Source organism: Myodes glareolus, chromosome 22 (assembly GCF_982192425.1).
Source record: "Myodes glareolus chromosome 22, mMyoGla1.1, whole genome shotgun sequence".
NCBI lineage: Eukaryota > Metazoa > Chordata > Mammalia > Rodentia > Cricetidae > Myodes > Myodes glareolus.
The window spans coordinates 23,693,344-23,706,172 of NC_142047.1; the positions used below are offsets into that span (position 1 = coordinate 23,693,344).

General features: G+C 45.6%; 1 protein-coding gene across 1 annotated transcript in view; it reads left to right on the forward strand.

The window, feature by feature from the left end:
- The window catches only part of LOC148118488 (liver carboxylesterase 1-like), a 21,586-nt gene continuing 8,757 nt past the window's right edge, over positions 1 to 12,829 (forward strand). Inside the window, exons 1-7 of the mRNA XM_087900171.1 lie at positions 1 to 153; positions 3,220 to 3,427; positions 4,682 to 4,826; positions 7,443 to 7,576; positions 9,253 to 9,406; positions 10,855 to 10,959; positions 11,666 to 11,770. Of these exons, the coding sequence (XP_087756297.1) occupies positions 99 to 153; positions 3,220 to 3,427; positions 4,682 to 4,826; positions 7,443 to 7,576; positions 9,253 to 9,406; positions 10,855 to 10,959; positions 11,666 to 11,770 (906 nt within the window). The 5' untranslated portion in view covers positions 1 to 98. The remainder of the gene's footprint in view (positions 154 to 3,219; positions 3,428 to 4,681; positions 4,827 to 7,442; positions 7,577 to 9,252; positions 9,407 to 10,854; positions 10,960 to 11,665; positions 11,771 to 12,829) is intronic.

Consider the following 12,829-nt stretch of genomic DNA (forward strand, 5'->3'; position numbering starts at 1 on the left):
GGCAGGACTTCAGGGGCTGGTCTCTAGCTGTGGGCAGGATCAGTACTTTCCCTCCAAGCACCAGACACCTCACTGCACCTCTGAGGTACTGTCCTTCCATGATGTGGCTCTGTGCTTTGGTCCTGATCTCTCTCACTGCTTGCCTGACTCAGGGTGAGTACTTCTGGGTGCATATTTAAAATTCTTTGTTCTGAGCCTTGGTGAGCGCAGGCTCATTCAGGGAAATAAAAAAACAGGTCCAGTTTCTTAGAGGTGTTTGCCCTCTGGACAGGGACAGAAAAATGAGTGAATCTAAGTTCAGTGATCTTGAGCTTTGTGTCCTTGAGTGAGGAACTTAGTTTTACTGTGCCAGCTCCTTCCCCATTGGGCTGCAGTTGGGGTGAAAAATGAGGGATTGTGTCTGTGGCCTCCCAGTGGTGGTCAGTCTAGAAGAGGTGTAGAAAGGGGGGGGGGATTTAAAATAGAGTATGTTCATGAAAAGTTTCACGTGTAAAGTCATCCAAGAGCTGCATTTAAAAAGACGTTTTTTGTTTTTTGTTTTTTTTTCTGAGAGTTCCCTGAAAGGGGGGTGTATCAAGGAATTAGGACAGAGGGTAAATTCTTGGCTGAGATATCGGGCGCTTAAAAGAAATCTCACACAGGCTCAGAACTGAGAGATAGACAGTTATTTATTTTAGGGGAAAACTTACAAATCCGGATTCTCTGCTTTGGATCGTGATGGACATCAGATCCAAAAAAGCCAAAGAAGCGAACCAGGACAAGGGGGGCAGAGAGCAGCAGGGGCGGGATGCGCTTCCGAGTACGGTAAATGAATAGTCAATGAGGCCACGCCCCAGTAGGCGGGTAAACCTTCCCGCGGCAGGAATCACTGATCAGTCAGAAGTCTGAGACAGAACAGAAGCTGTTAACAAGGGACTTTGTCATGGTTTACATAGTTTACATGACAGAGGAGAGAGGAGTCAGGGGGAAGAGGTGTAACCTTAGCTAGTTGGGGCAGTTCCAGGGGATTTGGAGATGTAGAGACTGTGTCTATTTTAAGTGTACTAATTCTGTGTGATCACGATGGGTTAGTGGAGGAACAGGCTAAAGGACCCAGATAAGCAGGTGGCTAGGGGTATGGTATGGTTAGACCCTTGGAGTAACAGTTTATCCCAGATGAGCTGAGCATCAGTGGTCAAAGCAACAGGTATAGAAAGCAGATCCGTGGTCAGTACAGTAGTAATGGGACCTCAGTACCCATCTGTGCCATGGAGGGACACTGAGGCTTCCAGGGGACCGCGCTCATCCAAGGCTTCCTAGAATCGTCCCTCATTCTATCTCCAGCTCCAGAATCTACAGCAGTGTTTCCCGGTTAAGGGTCATGGCCTTGTTAAAATTTCTAGACTTCCCTCCTGTTTAGCTGTGTGACACTGTGAGAGGCTGGGATAGAGTATGAGGCAGAGTGAGAAAGGGTTTGAATTCGGAGAGGGTCAGGTCTACACTGCTTATTGCCCATACACCTTGAAATGACCACCTAACTTCTCTCTTCAGGAAGTTCATCCAGTGTGCTTGCAACTCCCGCTCTTTCATCTTTGCTATGGCTTTGGTAACTCCTACTTAGCAGGGCTTTTTTAAAAGGAGCATCTGTATGTACGTGTAATACACAGTAGATGATTAATATGTGCACATCCCACATTATTTAAGCAACATCTGTATCTTTGTTTAAACTTCCATCCCATCTATCCTATCTTCTACCCACAGCCATCTAGATTCTTCCCACTTTATTTGGTGGTTTCTTCTGCCTTCTCCCTCTCCTCAGGACTCTTGCCAATCCCTACCTCCCTTCCCCTTGGCTTTTCAGCTGTCACCACCCTGGTAGGCGTTCTCACTCAGCACAAGTTGTCCCTGGGCTCCACACTTGCTTCTTACAGTAAACAAATGCACAGTGTGCACCCTCATTTTTTTGCAGTGAACTCCACCTATCCATCACTGACCTCCTCCCAGCATTGAAATTCCCGTGTCTGGGGGCATCTTCCTGCTCAAGAGATGCTCCAACTGCTCCTGTGTAGTAATAAGGAACAGGGGCTGTGTTCCCACCCAGATTGCTCCTGCCCGGATCCCGGCTAGCTTACCTCCGAAATAACACATAAATTGTATTCTTTTAAACACTGCCTGATCCATTATCTCCAGCCTCTAACTCTCAGATCTTAACTTCAACCCATTTCTAATAACCTGTATGTCACCACAAGCTCATGGCTTACTGGGAAAGATTCAGCATGTCTGACCTGGCAGCTTCATGGTGGTGGCTCTCTTTCACCCTGCTTTCTTCCACCCATAATTCAGTTCTGTCTACCCCGCCTACCTATGTTCTGACCTATCAGACCAAGCAGTCTTTTTATTAACTAATGAAAGCAGCAGATAGATAGAAGACCCTCCTACATCACTCCTGTCTTCTAGGAAGTCAGCAGCACACCCTAGTTCTTCTGTCTTCTTTCTCTTTAGGCCCCATATCTATTCAGGAAGTAAGTCTACCTTAATGTTCCCTATGTCCATCTGCGGATCTCTGCAGATCTCTTTCCCTAATTATAGAAGAATCTCTTCTAGTAGAGACCTCTGGGTGATCATGCATAAAGCTATGAAATGGATGTTTTAGAGCTTCGCTGTGTTCTCGATTCCATAGCTATTTTATTTTATTTATTTGTATACTAAATAAAGCCCTCTGCTCAGGAATTCAGTGTCCTTTCTGATATGTTTCCGATAATACAAGATTCTTGTCTACTCCCCCTAGATTGCACCTGGTACCATCTTCTCAGCCCAGAAATGGCCAGTGTTATGCTGACTCTAGGCTGCTGCACTTAACACTCATTTGTGCTTAATACCTGTCCCTTTTCATCTTCCCACCTCTGCTGTAGGGCTGAGGTTCTCTATGATAAATCCAATAAGAAGGCCTCATTCCTTCTAGTCTCTCCCTCCTAGCCCTCTCCAAAGTTACCACCTTTGTCTTATGTGAACTGTCTGTGACCCGTCTTATGAGGTCAGCATCCCGAGGATATGCTCACCTTCCTTCATTGCCTCATCCAGCATGCAGCTCATGTCTTCTTTATTTTCCTTGAAACAAAACCATAGCCAAGAGGGTTGAGTGACTTATTCAAGGTCTCATACCTAGAAAGTAACAACGCCTGCCTGGAGTCCAGGTCTGACCTTTCTCTTCTGATGTGTCCTCATTTTCTCTTTGTCCAGCAGGACACCCATCCTCACCACCCATTGTGAACACTGTTCATGGCAAAGTCTTGGGGAAGTACGTCAGCTTAGAAGGATTCGCACAGCCTGTGGCCGTCTTCCTGGGAGTCCCCTTTGCCAAGCCCCCTCTTGGCTCCCTGAGGTTTGCTCCACCACAGCCTGCAGAGCCCTGGAGTTTCGTGAAGAATGCCACCTCCTACCCTCCTTTGTAAGCTGCTGGGGCCCTATTAGGGGACATTGTCCTTGTAAATATAAGCAATATCTTTCCAACTATTTTATCTCCCTCTCTATTTGCTGTGTAGACACCATGACCAAGGCAAGTATAGGAGAAAAGGTATATTGGGACTTACAGTTTCAGCGGAGGAGTCTATCCGCTGTCATGGCAGGAAGCATGGTATCACTCCGGCAGGAATGGTGCTGGAGCAATAGCTGAATGCTCTTATCTTAAAACAACTATCAAGAGGCAGAGTTGGTAGAGGTAATTGTTAATGGTTTTGGCTTTTGAAACCTCAAGCCCAGCCCCAGAGACACACCTCCTCCAGCAAGGCTACATCTCCTAGTCCTTCCCACCAGTTTTGCCAACTGGGTACCAAGCTTTCAAATATATGAACATATGGGGCCATTCTTATTTAAGCAACTATACTGGCTAACTGTCCTTGGGGTAGTTGTCAACCATCTGTGCCTTAGATTTCTATTCTCTAAATGGGAATCATGACAGATGTCTGGGGTTGGTGTAGGCCTTAAATGATTTCTGTTAACAATGAGTAAATGTTTAACACGCTTGAAGGACCCGTAATTACCATTAGTTCAACTCTGGATTGAACCTTTGAGCTCTCTTACCAGGGCAGCCACAGTGATTTCTAGGCTATGAAAAGGGCAGTAGGACCCTTAGCATCAACACTTTTCTCTAGACCCGGAATTTTGTGTGCCTTTACCCAAGGGCACCCAGCATATTAGTGGTTGAAGCAGAACAAAGGTGTAGTTTTCCTAAGCTGTGTTATTCATAAAACACAGTTCTTGACCCTTACAGAGTATGTTTGTCATTAGAAGTCATACCATTGGTTGATGAAAGTGTCCCAGGGATTAGAAGATGTTTACCTGAAGGAGTACTATGTCACCCTGTAACCCACTGTCTAAAGCCCAGAAGGGACTTAAACATGGCATCAGTCCAGGCCATGCAGGAGATGTCATGGTCACTGACAGGCCAACATGTGAGCTCTTCTCTCCTGGGCCTAGGATATAGCCAGAGACTCTGGGAAGGGGACAGGCGTCAAGTCCTTTCTACTCTGCAGAGTTGGAAGGTGCTAGAGAATCCAGAGTTTCCTCCGGGAAGCATGTAGACCTTCTTACACACTTATACCAGCTTCGTTAACAAACTCAAACCTCCCGGTGCCAGGTTGGGCCTCAGACAGCCTGCCCACCTTCTATCTGGTGGAACCTGGGTGTCCTCTGTCCTTTCTAGGTGCTCCCAAAACCCAGAGGCAGCGCAGACGCTCGCAAAGCTCTTCACCAACAGAAAGGAGAGCATTCCTCACGAGTTTTCTGAAGACTGCCTCTACCTGAACATTTACACCCCTGCCGACTTGACAAAGAGCAGCAGGCTGCCTGTAAGCATGGGACTACTACTGGTCTAGACTTATGGGGTCCAGTATTGGACTTTTCTGTGCCACTGGGTGGTGTGGGAGAATTGTCTGTATTCTGTCAATCATGTTTTAAATAAATGCTGATTGGTCAGGCAGGAGGTGTAGGTGGGAAAACCAGACAGGAAGTGGAAATGATGCAAGGAGAGCAGGAGACTTCTGGGAAGGAGGAAGTTGATTCCTCCCACTCCTGCCCAGATCACCGAAGCAGCAGGATGTGAGCTGCCCCACTGAAAAAGGTACTGAACCACATGGCTAACATAGATCAGAAAAATGGGTTAATCAAGATGAGAGAGTTAGCTAATAAGTAGCCTGACCTAACGGGCCAATCAGCTTTATAACTTATAGAGATTTCTTGTGTGATTTTACTCTGGGACTAAACAGCTGGGGGGCCGGGAAGGACAAAAACCCCCAACAAACAAACAACCCCTCATGTTACAACTGGGAGAGAATGAAAGCATCTGGGGGGCAAGGACATTACAGTCCAGGCCTGAATCTAAACCTTCTGTTTACCTCCAGAAAGTCATAGGTTTCTTTCCTGTCTGTCTGAGTGCATCAGACTCTGCAGGAGGTTGCCCTACATCCAAGATTTCCATCTTTTTCTTCCAAGCTCTCCCACACTAACAAGGACAGTGATATCAAGTCTTAGTTACACTGGAGGGAGAACATGATCCCAGAGCAGCTAAGACATAATTTCAATAAACTGAAGCTGGGAAAAAAAAACCTTAATTTTTAAAAAATTCTATGTGATAGTTCACATGAAAGAAACTGATATTCTGGTGGAGGAAGCTAGGGCACGCAGTTGGCAGGCAGGGCAATAGCATGGGTCTTTGGACCTTTAAAACAAACAAACAAAAAAAAACAAAAAAAATCTGTGCTGTTCGATAAGGAGTAGCAAAGGTAGCTAGAATGTCACCTTTTGATCTATAATACCTGTGATAACTTACATTGGCCTGTGACAGAGGTGTGAGGGGAGGAGCTGAGGGCAGCCTCTTTTGCCTTTTGTCAGTAATCCTGGGCTTTATCATAGGTCTCTGTTATCAGTTACTGCCTTTGGCACAGGCAGAGGATGTAGTGAGTCAGCGTTTCCCACAGAAATGAAGGGCCTGAGATGGGGCAGGCTGCTATTTGCTGGCCAGTGGTTGGGAAAGGGGCTTTGGGAAGAGGCATTCCCTGGGGTGTAACCCCAAATGCCAATGCCCTGCCAGTCTCCACAGACAGGAGTAGGGAGAAGAGATTTTGAAATTGGGACCACTATGAGGCCCTACTCATGTTTTTCAAAGGACAGGAAGGTAGGGACAAACATTCTTTCACTTAAACTCAGATTTCTTCACACATTTCTTGTGTGCTCAGTGTCCCAAACACAGCCGTACTTGCAGTCAGGGAAGGCAGGGACAAGAGTCAGTCTCACACAGCCTGTCTTGAAGGAGCTGACCATCTCACCATGGTCTTACGATCTGCTCTGTGTCCCATTGCTCACCATCCCTTGCTTCCAGCTTTCATCAGGAGATGGCCTTGATTTAGTTGCTACTAAAGGTGTCAAAGAACCTGTTTGTGTGAGTGAGGGGTCAGGGGCTTTGGAAACCTTGAGACCGGAGACCCTCTCCTTATGACAGAGGTCCAAGAACCACAGGGCCTGGGGTTAAATTCAGGTCCTGCTTCAGCTGCTGACGTGGGCAGACGTGGGGACTGGGAACTCAGTGTGCAATGTTGGCTCACATGACCTGGCCAAGTCATGCTACCACATCTTATTAGTGATGGAATTCTAGCAGACAAAGCGCTTTCATTTCTTAGCTGATGCATGGGGAATTGTTCTCTAGTTCATATAGAAGCAATTTCTTCTGCTTGGTGCAACTCTTGCTTCGTAGTACACATTATGATTTCTCTCAAACAAATAGGATTTTGTACACTCACTTCTCCATTCTGTAGGTTAAAACACACACACACACACACACACAAATTGCAAACTTTTGCATCCTTTTAACTTCAAGTGTTATCGGTCTTTGGTACACAGTAGTTTCTTAAGTAATGTTAGCCAAAGTACTGAAGACATCCCAGAGGAAGCAGCAGTGAGCAGGACTAAGCAGGGTGGGAGGATTCGGGAATATCGAGGAGACAATGTAGAAGTAGGACCACTAGGCTAGTGTGTTCCTCATCATGCAATTGGTTCCCAGAGAAGTTAAATTTACCACTGAAAGGTTAGTGGCATGAAATGAAGTGGCAGTCCAAGGTCTGCTTCTTGCTTGTGTTCAGTTGGTTGCAGACTCCAGGCATGAGTTCATGGGGATGTGGGGAGAACATGATATCCTTGGTCTTTGCTGTTTGCATGATGGTTTTCTCAACTTAAAATCACTAAAGGGTGGAAATGAGGAGAAAGATGGGGGTGTTGAGTGCTAAGGCATTTTAGGCTGACCTCAGGGAGGTGAAAAGGAGAGTGACTGCCTATTGCAGCCTTCTTGAACATTGTTGTGTTTGGGGTGATGTCCTTGAGTCACAGCCTAGATGCAGGTGACCAAACCAGATGACTTCTGCAGTTTTTGCAGTTCTGCTGCCTATGACCAGTGTGGTTTTGTCATTGTCTAGGTGATGGTGTGGATCCATGGAGGTGGACTGGTGATCGATGGAGCATCAACCTATGATGGACTGCCCCTTGCTGTCCATGAAAACGTGGTTGTTGTGGTTATTCAGTATCGCCTAGGCATCTGGGGATTCTTCAGGTGATATATTAATATTCCTCTCTACATATTAGTCCAGAAATAGATCTGTTTCTGCTAGTATAATAAAAAGAAGGAGACTATGACATTATATAGAGTTCAAACTTATTTATTTAACTTAGATTTGATATATTAAAAGTCCAACATTGTATGCTTGGATCAACAAGTCATCGGTGAAAGCCCTTGGCTATGTTACAACATGACACAGAAACAGAAGGGGGATCTTAATACACAGGTAGATGACATGGTGAAGCAGGATGCCTAGAAGTGGGAAGGCGACAGACTTCCTCTTTTCATAAAAACTTATTCACTGGAGAAACAATCAGAGTCACAGGAGAACTACATTAGATCCTTCCCTGTGACAAATAAACCTTCCCTTGGCCTCAAATTTCACAAGTCCTATTATTGCCAAATGTTAACACAGCATAGACCAGGACTCCCATACTCCCTTGGTGGGCAAGCCATGTGCAAACCCTAGAGATCAGTACAAGGCCTTGTTACAACCCTCATCTAAGTCCTTTGTGTCAAGCCTGATATTGTTACAACCATCTACTGTTATAAATAGCTATTCTAATGCTATCGCTGTCCTGCACAGGGCCAGAGTGCTCTGGGAGACTGAATAAGTCATTGTTTCTCTACGCCATGCTTCTGTGTTATTTATAATGGCACAGATGTCCTTGTCAAGGCCCACAGCACCCATTCTGACTGCATCTCACACCAGCCACCCTTCCACTTTCGTTCCTGTGACCCCGAGGCCTTTGTATGCACTATGCCTCCCAACTGCGGTTCTCTTCTTCAGTCGCACAAACACGCGCCCTGCTTTGCTCTCCATTGCTGTGGTAGAACACTGACCAAAAGCAGCTCGGGGGAAAAAAAGGGCTCATTTGGTTTGTGCTTCCAGGTCCTAGCTTATCTCTGAGGAAATTCAGGGCAGGAAATTAAACAGAAACTGAAGCAGAAGCCAGGAGGGATGCTGATTCCCGGCTTTCTACATCCTCAAACTTAGCCATCTTTCTTATGGAACCCAGATCCACCTAACTAGGGATGGTGCCATCCATTGTGGGCTGGGCTCTCCTACATTAATCATTTGTCACAACAACCTCACAGACATCGCCACAGGCCGATCTGATCTGGGACATTCTTACATTCTTCCGTTAAGGTTTCCTCTTCCCAGGCAGCTCTGGACTGTGTTAAGCTGGCAGCAAGAACCAGCGCAACTCATTTACATGATTTATTCAGGTTTCCAATAAGTGATACTGCCCCAATGACATCTTTCCTCGTTATGCAATCTAATACACCACCCTTTAGCCCAACTGCTATATTCTCTTTACCCAACTATGTTTTTCCACTATCTGCCTGTCATATTCTGTTTCCATCTGTCGGCCTGTGGTGTAGAGTAAGAGTCAGTGTAGTCAGAGGTTTCATGAGTTTTGTTCTCAGATGAGCTGTACATTTTAAACCCTGGTTGTATGCATGTTGGCTCCTGACCCCCTGGTTTCCGGACAATGAATGTAGAGCCCCATTCTGAACATTGCTGTAGGGAAGAACAGCAGGTGAATACCCTTGTCAGTGATGTGTGACTGGTTTTTTCTCAGAAGACTCACATAGAGTCCCAATCTCTCTCTAGCCCTTAGAACACAGCCATGGCATTTCTAACTCTACCCACTATTGTCTTACAGCACAGGAGATGAACATAGTCGGGGGAACTGGGGTCATTTGGACCAGGTGGCTGCACTGCGCTGGATCCAAGACAACATTGCCAACTTTGGGGGCAACCCAGGCTCTGTGACCATCTTTGGAGAGTCAGCAGGAGGTGCGAGTGTCTCTGTTCTTGTAAGTATTCCTGATACCAGGCCTCATGTCCAGGCTTGATGTCTGCTGAGGAGATCTCTCACAGATTTGATGTCTGCTGAGGAGATCTCTCATAGATTTGATGTCTGCTGAGGAGATCTCCTCTCACAGACTTGATGTCTGCTGAGGAGATCTCCTCTCACAGACATCAAGTCTGTGATGTAAGTCTGTGTGTGTAAGGAGATCTCTTACAGACTTGATGTCTGCTGAGAAGATCTCTCACAGACTAGTCAGTCCGGCCTTGGCACTTTTACTCTCTTGACCTGGATCCAGGTTGACTCCACTTATCAGTCAGCATCGGATGGTGGCTGGCTAAAGATTGAACTTTCCTCAGCTCCTAGGGAACTCAGAGTTCAGCTCTGTGTCATGGGCCATAAAAATAACCAGTTGTACACTGCACCATGCCACATCTCCACTTCTGACTTATTTAGATTCTCTTTGTTAATTAGACTATCATTGGGGTTGATATCTCTCAAGAAGTGTTGGGTGTAAATTTCAAATAGGAAGGGGGAGGGCATGAGTGTAATTATTTGGTTAAAGCCTGAGTCTGCACAGTGAAGGGGCTCGGGCACCCAGCAGCCTGGGTCTACACGGTGAAAGGACTCAGGCACTCAGAAGAAGCAGGCCTGTCTTCAGATGGTCTTTCCATGCTCAGGAGGAAAGGTGGCAGTCTCTGGGACTGAGTTATATGGTAGAAAGAGGGACATAAAACTGGAGGGCATTGAGGGGAGCAATGGAAAGCACTGGTGACTTCTAGGCCCACCCTAGCTCACTCTGAGTTGAACAGAGAATCAGCCCATCACTGCACTTTCAGATACACTAATTTCATATTTTAATTGTCAAATGAAGCTGGGTGATGGTGCATATATATAATCCTATCACTAAGAGAGCTGAGGATTAAAGGTCACAAGACAAATGTCAACCTTGACTAAAGAACTAATTCTTGCCCATATCTTTTTTTTTGAAATGCAAAGGATTCCAAAGTAAAAATAAAGCCTTATTTACCCAATCTCATTAGACCCTTGGACTATTTATGATTTTATTGTTGTAAATAACAGGAGCACACTTATTTTTTATGAGCCACTGTGACCACTTTTCTTTGTTTAAATTCTGAGTAATAGAATTTGGGAGCAAAATTTGTGACTCAGGATTGTCCAGTTGTCTTTCCAGAGGTTTGAGTGTAGAGAAAGGCTCTTGCCATGTTCTTTTTGTTTGGTTCTTGTTTTGGGCTCTGTCTTCACTGTGTTGCGTGTCTTTTTGGAGGAGGTGGCTCCAGGGTGACCCTAGGAACAGGATACTTTATGCCCACAGAGCACCAGGGTCCCTAGAGGAATGGCCGTGGCAGCAGAGCAGATAGACAGATCCCTAAAGAGTAAGCGAATCTCAGATCACTCCTTTGTGTGCAAACCCTCTTCTCTTCTCCCTGCCAGGTGGTGTCCCCGCTGGCCAAGAACCTCTTCCACAGGGCCATCTCTCAGAGCAGTGTCGTCTTCAATCCTTGCCTGTATGGGAGGGATGCCAGGCCCATGGCTAAGGTAGGAGCTGCCTGGGACAGATACTGCACCCTTTAGTCTCCCGCCTTGGGTCCTCAGCAGTCTTTCTTGCTGCAAGATTCAGCTGAGGCGCTCAAGGGCAGCCTGAATAAGAATGAATGGACAGGAAGGGCTGGTTTATTACCCACACCTAAGCCCCATTCTCCACTTACTAAAGGTTCCGTGTTGAGTATGTTATCCAGGCCTCCAGCAATTCTGCACACATTTTAGTGTATTGGAGACATGATCACGTCCTGTGCATGTCACATCCAATCACCATCCTGATCTGATGGAAAGTGAAACACAGAGCGATTGAATGGATGGTCTGGCAAGTGGTAGAGGTGAGGCTTAGAACCAGGCAGTGCAATTCTTGATTTCAAACCTTTAACATCCATGAGCTTCTTAAGAGGCATTTTATTATTACAATATCTATCCATCATCCCTTTAGTGGCCTTGGGAATGGACATCGGGCCCATTTTTATCAGAACAAGGTAACAGAGACAGAGATATTGTGTAACCAGTTCTAACCATGGCTCTAGTCGGCAATAGAGATTGCTCTCTGGCACCCACCCCACCACACACACACACTTGTTCCTTCAGACTACTTTCAGCAACCCTCTACCATCTTCAAAAGTCAGACATGGGCTAGAAGACAGAGTCTACATGGAGGGAGCCAAAGGATGTGCTCTTGATACCTTATCTCTTATAGAAAGTGGCTGCTCTTGCTGGCTGTAAAACCACCACCTCAGCTGCCATGGTTCACTGCCTGCGCCAGAAGACAGAGGATGAACTCTTGGAAGTCACACTGAAAATGGTGGGTGTGCCCATCCTCGTGTCCCCACACTGTGATCTTGGCCAAAGGCTTGACTCATGCATCTATCTTCTGAAATAGCTTGTCCCCTCTCAGGACAGTGTCAATATTGTGATGTGAATTGGTTCTCGTTGCTTCTTTAATGGGAAATAAATGTAAATAATAAATAAATGTAAAAGTACTCAGTAAGAACACTATAGGAAATACCACGACAACCTTCCAGCTTATAAAAGCTTAATATCATGGTATTCTTGCTTTCAGGTATATTTAAATTATACTTCTACACATAATCACCGAACTGAATTAGGGGGATGAGGGCATGCAATACCAGGCTTCTAAGGAAAATGTCACATACAATCTAGGACTACCTTTCCTGGAAGGTATTACCCACAGTGGGCTAGGCCCTCCCACATTAATCATTAATCAAGAAAATCTCCCAAAGACATGTCCACAGGCCAATTGAATGTAGGCCATTCTATAATTGAGATTCCCCTATCTTAGGTGACTCTAGTTTGTGCCAAGCTGACAAAAACTTCCTAGCACAATATTTTCCCAGCTTTCTACTGTCTATTCATTCATCCTTTAACCAATTTTATGAATTATTTTTCATTAATCTAGTAGAGGTCCATCTAAAATGCTTTATTCTTCTATTTTCAATCTATCTCATCTCTATTACTCATCTGGTCAAGTTGTATCTATATGCCTCATGCAGACCTTCAAAACAATGGTCTGTAGGATTTCTCTAGAGACCACAGAAGCTCTCTGGCACTGTGTTGTTTCTGCTTGTCCGTGGAGTGAGCCAATGCGAACATAGGGCTTTCACTGTCAGGCTTATGTTAGGTGTTACAAAAATTAAGAGAAGGCTATTGTATAATACTCAGAGAAAAGGCAACTATTTCAGCCACTCTCCATATGACGCAGGGGACTCAGCTTGCACAGGAATGGCTGGTGACTTTGAAGAAGCCAAGAGAACCCCATATCCAAGAACACCCTACAAGTTTTAGGATCATGTAGGAATACTTCCATGATTATCTGTTAGTCCCAGCATGCATGCACACATAC